This window comes from Ammospiza caudacuta, chromosome 16 (genome assembly GCF_027887145.1).
Source record: "Ammospiza caudacuta isolate bAmmCau1 chromosome 16, bAmmCau1.pri, whole genome shotgun sequence".
NCBI classification, from domain to species: domain Eukaryota; kingdom Metazoa; phylum Chordata; class Aves; order Passeriformes; family Passerellidae; genus Ammospiza; species Ammospiza caudacuta.
The window spans coordinates 4,820,587-4,833,025 of record NC_080608.1 but is presented as its reverse complement, the minus strand read 5'-3'; the positions used below and the strand labels follow the sequence as shown (position 1 = coordinate 4,833,025).

Below are 12,439 nucleotides of genomic sequence, written 5' to 3'. Positions count from 1 at the left end.
TGCTTTGTAAGAAGATGTGCAATTCCACCCTGTGTCTGCAGTCCCTGGCACTGCACACCAGCTCCATCCAGCCCTGCAGTGATTAAACCTGGAGCCATGCATCTCCCATGTCCCAGCTGCACTGCTCAACAGCTTTGGTGAGGGACCCGAGCAAGAATCCCTCAACACAGAGCAGTAATTAAACCCATACTTGAAGTACATTGGGTGAGGGTGTGCTGCAGGCATAAAACACACGCCAGTAAATTAATTTGTGTTGCACACTGAGTAGAGTTTCTTGCAGAATTCTGCTCAAGAATTCCATCTAACATTAATATTAAACCCTGTCTTGGTAAAAAACAAAAACCAGTGTGGAGCTGCACTATCAGCCCTGGGTCTCTGGAATACTTTCATCAGGGAATGGCACTGTAGTGCCAACTTTGGTGCTCCAAAGTGTAACACCAAACTTTTAAAGCTTCTGTTCAGCTTTTGTCCAGTCTTATTTTGTTAGGAGCAGCTGAATTCCCTATAAAAGTGCTCAGAAACTCTCAGACTCAATAGGAAGCCAGGACCAAGCAACTGAAGGATGCGTATTCCTATTTTCCATATGAAATGCAGTGCATGAACTACATCCAGCCAGTTCTTTCAGTTAGAGTTTTGGAAAAAGGAAGAAAAAAGCAGGATCAGTCTGCTATAGCAATGACACAAGCCAACTGGAGACTTGCCAGTTACTAGGGCTCAGAAACAGACAATTATTTCACTTTTTGAGACTGTTATTTCCAACATATCTCACAAGGAGCACCCATCACCAAGCACAGACTAATGCCCTCCTTCCTGGCTGCCCAAAGCTTCCAACTATCCAATTTGTACAGAGGAGAAATCTGTCATTCAGGAAGCAAACAGAATAATTATTAGTGATATAACTAAGAGTGTAATTCCACTTGTTATAGACAAAATAGCTGTTTCCCCAAGTAACTGCAGCTTCATAACCATATTACTTACTTTTCTAAGCTCCTTTCCCTAGCTGTTATGGGAAAAACTGTTACAAATCAAAGTAGCAGTGGCACAATTAGATGAAAGACATGTAATGTGTTGCGTAGCAAGCCTCTGAATACAGCATAAAAATAAAAAAGAGATTATTTCCTTGTTATAAGATATGATTTTAGGGGTTGTTATGAAGACTAAAATAAACCAATTTTCCAGAAGAGATCCAAAAATGCAGTGTTTCCCCAAGCATACTCGCAATGATGGATTAAAGAGTAAAAGGAGAAGCTTCTTTCTCCCAGCAGGACATGATTTAGTTAGTGCATTACTGCTGCATAAAACAGGACTGTTCCTCTGCATGTGGGAAGTTAAAGCTAGGACACATCTGCAGGACTATTCCTTTGAAACCTCTCCTTTTCAATTTACAAAGCTTCCTAGCTGCCTTGAAAAACATCTCATCAGCTCAGGCAAACCACATTAGCACACAATAGGTTCTCCCTGTAGCTGGACTCAAAGCAGCAATGCACAGAAATGTACCCCTGTCACCACCTGCCTGTAACTAAGGAAGGGCACCTGCAAAGTGGTTTGAGCATTCCTTACCCTCCTTCCTAAGGGAAACCTTCAGATGCATTCACTCAGTTTTCACACAAAAGCAATGCACCCAAAAGTTCAGAAAATCCTGAGTCTATGACTTCTGATCTTCAGCCACAAAGAGAGAACCAAGGGGCAAAATTAAGATCTGTATATATAACACTTTTTATGAAACCCAGACTGGCCTAGTTAAAAGAGATGACACTGTCCTGCAGACCTCATTGTGGTCTGCAGCTTCCTCGTGAGGGGCAGCAGAGGAGCAGGCACCATCTGACCCATGAGCATGACAGGACTTGAGGAAACAGCTGAGGCTGAGCCCGGAGGTTTAGGTTGGAGAGAGGTGGAGGTTTTTTCAGCCAGAGGATGGTGGGACACTGCCCAGGCTCCCCAGGGAATGGTTATGGCCCCAGGGCTGCCAGAGCTCCCTGCAGGAGTGTTTGGACAATGCACAGGGTGGGATTGTTGGGGTGTCTGTGCAGGGCCAGGGCATGGACTGGATGATCCCTGTGGGTCCCTTCCAGCTCAGTATACCCCATGGTTCTGTGGTCCCAGTGTGACTGTGCCCCTCTCAGGGATGGGAGCAGCTCCATCTAGTTCAGCATTTAGCTCTATGCCCTCCCTCTGCCCTACCTGTGCAGCCTCCACGTGAACCGCCATGGTTAAATAAAAGCAGATGCCATTTTCAGAGAGGGGGAAGGTGTTAACCCTGGAGTTTAACTTAACATTGCCAACACGTTTGCTACAGTGCTTTCATCTCTGTTATCTCCAGAGAGTGGCTTGTATCTGACCTTGCTCTGCATTTTTACCCTTGTGCATCTTTGATTTGATCAACTCAGAGCAGCACATATTGGGTACTCAGGCTGAGGAAACAGCTTGATCCACAGGGAAGAGCATGGGATAAGGGATAGCAATCACAAGCATTGAGATTCTATTTTATTTTCAGGTAATCTCTGTTTTCTATACAAACACACATTTGGTACACAGTCTAGATTAAGAGCTGTAAAAATAAACCCTGCAGTGAAACTTTATTGAGAAAGTTTCACAGTTCCATATTGTGAAGCTCTGAGTTCTTTTGCACAGCAGAGCTTTAAATTAAATTGAATTTTTTTGAGAGAATAGTGATTGAAACTCTCCTTTATATGGCATAGGCAATGCTTTGAAAGGGAAATGCAACAGCAGGTAAATTAGAGGTGTTAGTGGCTTACATGGCTTTTACAAAAATGTTCCCACCCCATTCTTACTGCATACCAGACTTATAGGTCATATTTAGGGGAATTACATTAGTTGTTAAATGTTGATTTTATGTTGAAGGCTTATATATAAGTTGAAGGCGATATCTTCTGGCTGAAGGCTTTTTTCCCTGAAATTCCTCTTAACAGTGAGTGACTGTAAGATGTTAATATGGGAGTACCAGCTGGTTCTCAGTGCCTCCAGATGACATCTGCTCAGAACTCAGTAAAACTTGTCTGTCAGCCCTCCTTAATTACCTTTGGGTAGGGAAGACTTGCTGGAAAGCAAGTGTTGGTAATGGGTGCTCCTTGTGAGATATGCTGAAAATATCAGTCTCAAAAGTGAAATAATTGTCTGTAGTTGTGTGTCCAGTGTCTTGCAGAGGTGCTCTGTGTCCCCCTTTGTGCTGTTTGCGTGTGGCAGAGTTGGGTGCAGCTCTGCAGGTGCTTGCTCACCCCTTTGCTCTCAGAGTGCGCCTGCCTGGAGGGACAGTGGTGTTGTACAGTGTGTCCTGTGCTCTCTGCCACAAGGGCTTCTCTGGGAGGGCACACTCAGCCTCCATCCACCCATCCATCCACCCATCCATCCATCCATCCATCCATCCATCCATCCATCCACCCACCCATCCATCCATCCATCCATCCATCCATCCATCCATCCATCCATCCATCCATCCACCCACCCATCCATCCATCCATCCATCCATCCATCCATCCATCCATCCATCCATCCATCCATCCATCCATCCTCCACGCAGAGCACTGGGCCTGTGTGATAGATCTCTGGGCCTCTGGCACATTGTGCTTTTGGAAGCTGGGGGTGTGAGGCACCTGCAGGATTAATTCCTCCTGCCTTGTGCCTCCCTGCAGTGCTCTTTGGTTTGCAGTTTTGTTGGTGCAAGCTGAACCTCATTAACTCCGAGTGAAAGGGAGGAAAGGGACGAGGTTTTTGGTGATTAAAACCTGTGTGGCCACTCAAGGAGTGGGTACTCTCAGCTTTGTGTTTAGCCACACAGGCCTTCAGAGTGTTGCTGGCTGTGCTCTGTAATAGAAAAACTCCTCAGAGCGATGCTGTGGAAATACTTCCTTGTTCAGACGGAGTGAGTTACACGTTTTCTGATACTGAGAAACTAATCTTGTTTGTCATTAATGAAACAGAGCATATTGCAATGCAAATGAGAGAAGTTGCATGACAAGTGGTCCCACAGTCCTCAGCACTTGCTATTGATTGTTCAGCCTTACTTATTCATGCTATGCAAATTGCATTTCTCATCGTGCTCCTTCTTGTCTACATATTTTTGGTACAGGACTTGCCTGCAAACAGTCTTGTTCTTTCACTGGAGAGCAGGAATTGTTTCTGGCAAAGTTCTTAATGTTCCTTTGTCGAGCGAGTACTGGCTGAGCTGGGCAAGGCTCTGGAGCTCTGTCAGAATGAATTCATCTTGCTCTAACTTCAGATGGAGAAAAGGAGGAGTTGGTGGTGTATTATTTTTATAAGAGCAAAGGCTTTAAAATGGTTTTCAGTTCTCTGTGGTTTTGATACTGAAGCCCTTGTGGCATTTGTTTTCTGGTCAGTTGTTTGGAGCAGCCATGTGGGAGTGTTCTTTTATTCATGCTAAATATTATTTTGCTTTTCAGGTACACTAAACCACTGACCTTTGCTGACTGCATCAGTGATGAGCTGCCCTTAGGATGGGAAGAAGCTTATGACCCTCAGGTTGGAGTCTATTACATAGACCACAACACCAGTAAGTGACATGCTACTGTGTTTTTGCAGAGTGATTTGTGCCTCTATTAAAGTTTACTGAACACAAAACCACAGAGTTGCTAACAGCATGTTTCAGAGTCAATGACATCTGCAGCTCATGAAATCAAATCCTGTCCTTCTCCATCATACAAAGTATTTCCCTCTCTAAGCAGGAATTTGACACCTTTTGGGTTGCAATCTTCAAACTGGCAGCCACATTCAAGCCACTGTGGACACACCTCTGTCAGATTTGGTTCTGCTTACGAGTCCAGCTGGGTAGCAGTGATCTGGAGTTTGTTCTACACCTGGAATTTGTCCCTGTGGCAAGACCATCAGAAACAGGGCAAAGGTCTTGTGTGGATTCCCCTGGCAGGGGTGAACTGAATGAGCTCCCTTGGCAGCAGGAACTCACACTGCCTTTGCTGGAGGCAAAACCCTCAAGTAAGCTTGGGATGAGCTGTTCAGGGCCTTTATCCTGTGCCCTCAAACTAAGCCACTGCTAACACCCTTTGCTAGATTGCTTGATAAACCAAGAGTTAATTTTGTAAGCTCATTTGAATTATAAGAAAATACAGCATTTGTTGTATCATTGCAGACATTATAGAATAACTGTAATGGGTTATGCTAGAACAAATTCCCTGGAAAAGTAATAAGCAAAACAAATCAGTGACTTTGATTCTCTTTACAGAATAACTCCAGCTGCAGCCCAAAAATTGACAGCAGAACCATGTCCAGACCCTTTTAGGGGACCCTTGCAACTTGTGCTGAGGGAAACTTTTAAAAGACAAAAGTGCCTTGAGTTCCTTTAAGTTGTGAGGTTTTTTAAATCTTCTTCTAGGACTTCAACTGAGAACTTAAACTTTTTTTTTTTTTTTTTAGAAAATTAAATGGTTTTTTAGAAATAAAAATTTGGAAGTCTGGTGTGGTTTTTTTTCCTTGGAGGATTTTTCCCCCCTTGGATATCTTCATCTTCACACCCTTCCCTTTTTCCAAACTGCCACAACTTCACCTGGCCTGAGACTGCACCCTCCAAGCTTTAGCAACTTCTCTTGAGTGTGAAAAATGCAGAATGAAAAAAACCTATTCCCAAAAGCTCTAACTTACCCCCAATATACAATACAAAGATCATAAGTTTCCAGATGTAAAGGTGACACAAATATTTTTATTTAGAACTTATGTAAATCCTGTGATTTTAGGATGACATATCTTTAAATAGCTTCATCCTAACTATTTTCTGTGAGGTAGGGGATGTTGGTTTTTCTTTTTATTGGGAAGTTTGAAAGGGTAGGCAAGCTACAGGACCACACAAAGAAGATCAGCAGGGGTGAGGAGAGGACAAACTTTGCTTTAGAAGGTGCTAAGTTGCAAGGCACAAATTTGGATCTCTTACAGGTCTGTAAGACCAGGTCTGGTGTCCATTTCACAGTCTGGGAATGGGAAATTAGCCTTGACCTGGAGCTGTGGGACATGGAAGCCTGTTGGACCCCTGGAGTGTTTCAGTTGGCACAAACTCCAGCATTGTTAAGTTTGAGGTTGGACTCAATGATTCTAAAAGGCCTTTTCCAACCAGAATGGATGAATGCAGTTGGGACAAACCAAACATGGTTTTATTTATACATTTATTTATACATTTATTTATACATTGGAGTTGTGCAGGGTGAACATGCAAAGGTCTGGGGCAGTTACCCCAGGTCTGTGCCACTCACAGGCACCACAGGATTCAGGGGCATGCAGAGAAGCCTATCAGCTGTGCTGACACCTGCACAGTAACAGCACCTTTTAAAAACTTCCACTTGTGTGGGATGTCAGAGGCCTCAATATTTAAATGAGAATTCCAACTAAAAGGTTAAAGAGAAGAGAAACAAACTCATGACAGATTTCTTGTGCCAGCTCTAATCCAATTCATGACAGAGCAGAGCACATCCATTTACCTTAACCTAATCAAGCAGCTCAGCTTTGTGGTTCATGTTGAAGTATCCTCTGGAGAGTGTCCAAAACCTTCTTCCTCTCCAAGGTGTCTGGCAGATTCCTTGGCAGGAAGGAACTGCTCAGGGTGGGAAGGGGATGAAGCCATGTTGGGTCTTGCTCATACTGCACAAGTATTTGAGACTCATTATCAAAAATGAGCCCAAGAATTGACTGAAATCGAAAGGCAAGAGCCATTAAAAGAAGCAAGATGGAGAACAATTGTAACCACCTCTCTGAGGGAAAATAAATACAATTAAATTGAATTGAGTACCCAGAATATTCCTAATAAAGTATTAATGCAGAGCCTTGAGTGTGCCTCTCTGGGAGAACTTTGGAGTGTGATTTGCTCAAAGAAATGATGCTGATGCAAGCATTGTAAACCTGCATTCCTGCAACATGAAGCAAGCAGATTTATTTATGACAAGCTCAACATTAAATTAGGAATTCACAAGACAACAAATGATGTAATAGCCTGCATTTCTATAGTTCTTTCATCTCACTTCTGAATGTATTATGCATTTCTCAGTAGCTGGGCTCAGTGAGAGCCCTTGGCCAACATTTTTGTTGATTGGTTTTACATGTTTGAAAATCAGAGCTCAGGGCTGCAATCAAGGGGTTGCTGTTAGTGCTTTGATTACTGAAAAGGTTGAGGTGAATATTTAGAATAAATCTGGACACAAAGCATTTCAATACCTCAGTGTGTTGTCCATCCTCTGTGTGAGCTGTCTGCTGAGCATTCCCTGGGTCAGATGGTGGGCTTGGAGCACTGGCAGTGCTTCACCACCTCACAGAGGTGTTCAGGATTGGAGGCTTTTGCAGTCTTCCTCCTCACTGCTTATAATAGAGGAATTTTCCTGCAGCAGCTTCTGCCTCCCTTCTTGGGATTTGAGGAAGAATGGGCTGCTAGTCTAAGGAAAACCTGGAAACAACCAGGCTTGAAGACTTATATTGAGGTAAACTTACAATCCAGTGTCCTCCATCTGATTGAAGAGCCACAGGCACTTTGCCAACATATTTTTGATGCTGGAAATTAGAGAGCCGTAAGTCTCAGTTGCTGTTGACTGTCCAGGGAAATTGCATGTCTGGGAATATGGAGTAGCTCCCTGGGTAACACCAGACTTTCCCCTTGTGGTTCAACTGTGGAGAAAGGGGTTACTTCATCTGGGTGTGGGTAATGGTTATCTGGAGAATGGGATTTGGGGGCAGGAATCGAGGCAGGAGCATGGGGACATCAGAGTCTTGCAGGTTCTGTGCCCTCCTGGTCTTCCTATTGCTCCCTCCAGACCACAGTGAGGGCCCCTACACCTGGTACAAGCAGCTGCTTTTCCCTCATATTATTTTGGGGCAGTTTTTCAGGCCCAGCTTAGCTTTAATATTATATCAGCTGAAATATTTCTTCTGCTTGCAGGAGCTGTAAAGGTCCATTTAAATGCTTCTACAGACTATACGAGGTTTTTTGATGCATTTTGTGCCTTCTCCAAGTTTTGCCATGTAATTTGAAGTGCCATGTGCTCTTTTGGGTCTTGAGATATTGTTAGAATCGACTTACTGCTGGAGTAGCCAATTAATTTTCTCCTCAGCATGATCATGGACAGCTTGTGAGAAGGATTGAGTGTCCATCCCTTGGGTGAACCCTTTATTTCTAGTCTGCTGCTAAGAATATTGTCTAACTTCTCTTCCCCACATCCTGTGTACTGCTGTGTTAGTCTTATGCCTGACTCACTTAAGAGCTGCTCATACCTTCCACTCTGGCAGCTTTTACTAAATATTTAAAGAGGCTCTTAAGATATGCAGATTAGATTCCCACTGATAGTTTCAAGCAAGTCCTTTCTATTAATTATTCATTATGTGGTAACTAGGCATCCTTATTCAAGCATGTTAGTTTAGACAGTTCAGAGCACTTGGTCAACTAAGTATTGGAACCTGCTCCAAACAAGAACATGTAATAGCCTTGAAATAGAAATGAAAAATGTTTTGGGCGCTTCTTCACAAAACAAACACTGACAATAAATTTACCTCGTTAGTATTAGGACTAGCTGCATGTCTATGACCTTACCCCTTTTTCATGATTAGAAACCTGGAATGGATTGGTTGTGTTGGGGTAATGGAGATGGAAGTGCTGTAACTGCTGCATTCCCTTGTTACCCTAAACTCCACCTCCCATATTCTTCAGTCATTTACTGCTGTGCCTGCTTTCCCTAAAGGAAATGTTTTCTCCTCTCTGAGACTCTGTTAATATAATGTCATTTAAGATGCTTCCACAAATCTGTGATTTAATCAGGCTTTATTTTTGCTTGCCTCTGGAATCTGAGTGAGCAGGTTTTCTTTCCCCCCTGCAATAAAAGCCATTTGGCAGGCAAAGAGGATGGGCAGAGTTGTAATTGCTTTCATGTTGTCAGGTGCAGTATAATGCAGTTATGTGGCAATGATATTTTCTATAAGTTTTATCGGTGAAATAGTAGAGCTATTTTATTAGTAATGTTATAAAGCAGTTGCAATAAAGATAAGTATAACAGTCAATGTCAGTATCTTACAACTGTATATGCATATTCTTGGGTGGATGTTTTTAAGAGCCAGAACCAGGGCAGCTTCAGCAGCAGAGGAGATGAAGAGTTATATGACAGTTTTGTTGCGAATTATTCGATTTGTTGTGAATTGTTCTATTCAGCATGGCAGAACTCATTGGAATTCATTATGGATTAACAGTCACCTCCTTAGAAAAAAAGGAAAATGTTTTCATTCAACTTTTTTATCACGGGGATGGGGCAAGAGACTGTTTTAAAATGTCATAAACAGTGGAGCTTTTCCAAGAAGCAGAACAAACCTGCATTCTGTTGATCCTGCTTTTTTCTGTTTTGTCTCCAAGAAACGACTCAGATCGAGGACCCTCGGGTGCAATGGAGGCGGGAGCAGGAGCACATGCTGAAGGATTACCTTGTCCTGGCCCAGGAGGCCATTGCTGCCCAGAAGGAGATCTACCAAGTGAAACAGCAGAGGCTTGAGCTGGCCCAGCAGGAGTATCAGCAGCTGCACGATGTTTGGGAGCACAAACTGGGCTCCCAGACCAGCTGTGAGTACTTTGTGAGCTCTGAACCTGCTCTTTCCTCGGCTGTGCACCCTGTAGGGCAGTAACAGGCACGAAGCTGGTCCTTGGATGGGGCACTGGGATGGTGTGCCATGGCACTCCTTGTTTCAGACATGGTGTCTGCCCAGCACCTGTTTGGTAGAGGCTGATGGTTGTGACACACTCCTGTGTGTGGCTCAGTCGCTGCAGTCAGTGTGCAGATTTTCTGCATGGGCTTCAATAAATGCTAAAACTGTGGTGGTTGGCTCAGTGTGAAAAAGTTAACTTACATGGTATTTTCCTTGATTTCCCTCTTTAAAGTACAGAAACACAGCAAGAAGGTCCATCTTGGATAGTGTTTCCAAGCCCTTTTGTAGTTTTATATCCCAGGTAGTTGAGTGATGGTCTAGGGGAGCTGAGGGTCTGTATTTTATGCCATGTTCCAAGTCACCACTGCTGGATTGCCTCTCTGTGTGTGCAGAACAGCAGTTTGTGCTCCATATTCTGTGTCACAGCACATCAATACCAATGTCACTTCAAGATTTGGTACAGAAATCTTCATAGAATGCTGTATTGCCTCCTTACTGGTACTAGTTAGGAGCTAGAAAATATCCAGAACAGGATTTATTTCCTGCATGTATTCCAGAATTTTTGTTATAATCCTCAGTATTGCAGATTTTCTGTGTTCTTGCCAGCCAAGAACCTCCCCCTGTTTCACTCTTGTGAGTTATGTTTGATGGTGGAGAATTCCACTGGCTAATCCTGTGCCTGGTTAACATTTTTAAGTAGTTTTCTGTCAACTGAAGGATTCTTGTTTGACAAGGAGGCTGTCCCTCATCTCTAAAGAACTGGGTTTGCTCTTTTCTTAGGAGTTCTCTACCCAGAGCAATGCACTGACAGCATGAGTTACATGGCCGAGATGGGATCTGCCTCGAAAAGCACAACCAAACAGAAATAACTAGAAATGCTTTCCCATGTTTTATAGGGCATAAACTGATGGCTGCAAGGAGCAAAATATCTCCCTTGCCTACAGCTACCTCTAACAGCATTGCACATTGGGGAGCTTCTGTACCTTCTGAGGCAGAAGGGTTTAACTGCTGCTGAGAGTTCTGCTCTTAATGGGATATTGATTTAATCTGGTGTGACACATTGTATGGTTGGTCATGTCCTCAAGGCTCTGAAAAGGCTTGCATCACATTTTTCAGTTTCTTCTGATTCTTTTCTTTCCTTTGTTTCTAAACATTCAGTGGATTGTTTGCTCAATGAGGAAGTCTGAAAAAAAAATTAAGTAAACCTTCCTGCAATGCCTGTCCCTTCAGTTCTGTTAAATGCCTTTGGAAATGCAGGAAGCCACACCACTGAATGGAGTGAATGTGTTTGGGAGTTTGAGTTAAGTGTGTTAACCTGGAACAAATCCAGACTTTGGAGATGCAGGACATGCTTTGGCCCCTTCAGTCTGCACTTTTTGTGCAGTACTTGACTGCACTATTGCCTTGCCCTGCCTTTGAGCAGTGGAAATTGGGTAACAGACCCAATGTGTGGAGGTTTGGGTGTGCAGATGGGAGATCTCTGTCTGTGGTGGGGCTGGTAGAAGTGTAGGGAGGAAGGCAGAGCTGCTGAACTGGCTCTGTGTTTGTTCCAGTGCTCTCTGGCTCCTCGTCAAGTTCCAAGTATGACCCCGAGATCCTCAAAGCAGAGATTGCTACTACAAAATCCAGGGTGAGTAGTACAAATTGACCTTTGCCTGCCATGAGTAATGTTCAGGTATTTCCAGATCTCATGGCAAATACTGAAAGGAGATGCCAAAGCAGTTGGGAGAGTTAATGTTGTAATTTAGGAGGTCGTTTATCACAATTTTCTAACGTTGCAGTCTTAGGAATTTAAAACAGCTTTTTTTTTTTCCTCCTTAGACTTGAGCCTGGCTTGGCAGCTGGCAGTGCAGGATGGCTGTGGGATGTGGAGCTGCCTGCTGGAGAGCTGGGGTGCTCCCCAGGGACTGGCAGCTGTTGTGTGCAGGGCTTAGTGCAGGCTGGCAGCAGGGGAGGGTGTGCTCTCATGCAGAGCTCAGTTTGGGAGGAAGAAAGGACTAAAGCAAAGTAGGTCAGTGTGGCCTCTGTGGAGGAATATAAAACAGCAAGCTGTAGGGTCAGTGCATTTACAGTATGGATTATCATCCTGCTGTGCCACTCCTGCAGTGGGGCCTTTTCTCTGGGGAGCTTGGACGTGGCTTGAGGTGCTGCAGGGTAACTCCTGTCCTGATGCTGGGAATAATGACTGGAAAGGTTTTAAACATTTCTGAGCAAAGTTGTCATGTGTTTCATTGCTCTCTTTTTTGAATTTTTGTCCATTTTTCCACTTACATGGCTGGAACTTCCCTTGAGCCCCTTGTTAAGAGGTGTGATAGCAGCTACTGGATAAAGCTCTGGCCAGTGATAAAGTTCTGATGAGGAGGCAGTCAGGGCTGTTCCTGCTCCTGACATGAGCTGATTGCCTGGAAACTTTTTTTAGAGTACTGTCTACACTGAATAAGTTTTAAACTGAATAGGTAGCACTGTGCCTAAATACTCATATAAAATAGCATTCTAAAAATGTGACACCTTGCTGCAGGTTAATAAACTCAAGAGAGAAGTAGCTCACATGAAGCAGGAGCTCCAGTACAAAGAGCATGGATTTCAAACCCTGAAGAAGTAAGTGTGTTCTCAAGATCTTTTTTTTTTTTTTTCACAACATCTCTGGCTTGGAATGCATCCCCCACTACATTTATAAATAGCTGCCTAATAACAAGCTGAAATATGCTGCTGATGATATCTTTAGGCTGAAGGCAGTACACAGCCATGGGGGAGTTCTCTCAAATCAGTGCCTGTGTGGGATTGACCACAT

The 12,439-nt window shown here is 43.6% G+C and overlaps 1 protein-coding gene across 1 annotated transcript in view; it reads left to right on the top strand.

The window, feature by feature from the left end:
• Window positions 1–12,439, top strand: part of WWC1 (WW and C2 domain containing 1) — a 66,879-nt gene that overhangs the window by 26,475 nt on the left and 27,965 nt on the right. Inside the window, exons 2-5 of the mRNA XM_058815168.1 lie at window positions 4,419–4,528; window positions 9,362–9,565; window positions 11,202–11,278; window positions 12,167–12,246. Coding sequence (XP_058671151.1) covers window positions 4,419–4,528; window positions 9,362–9,565; window positions 11,202–11,278; window positions 12,167–12,246 — 471 coding nt within the window. The remainder of the gene's footprint in view (window positions 1–4,418; window positions 4,529–9,361; window positions 9,566–11,201; window positions 11,279–12,166; window positions 12,247–12,439) is intronic.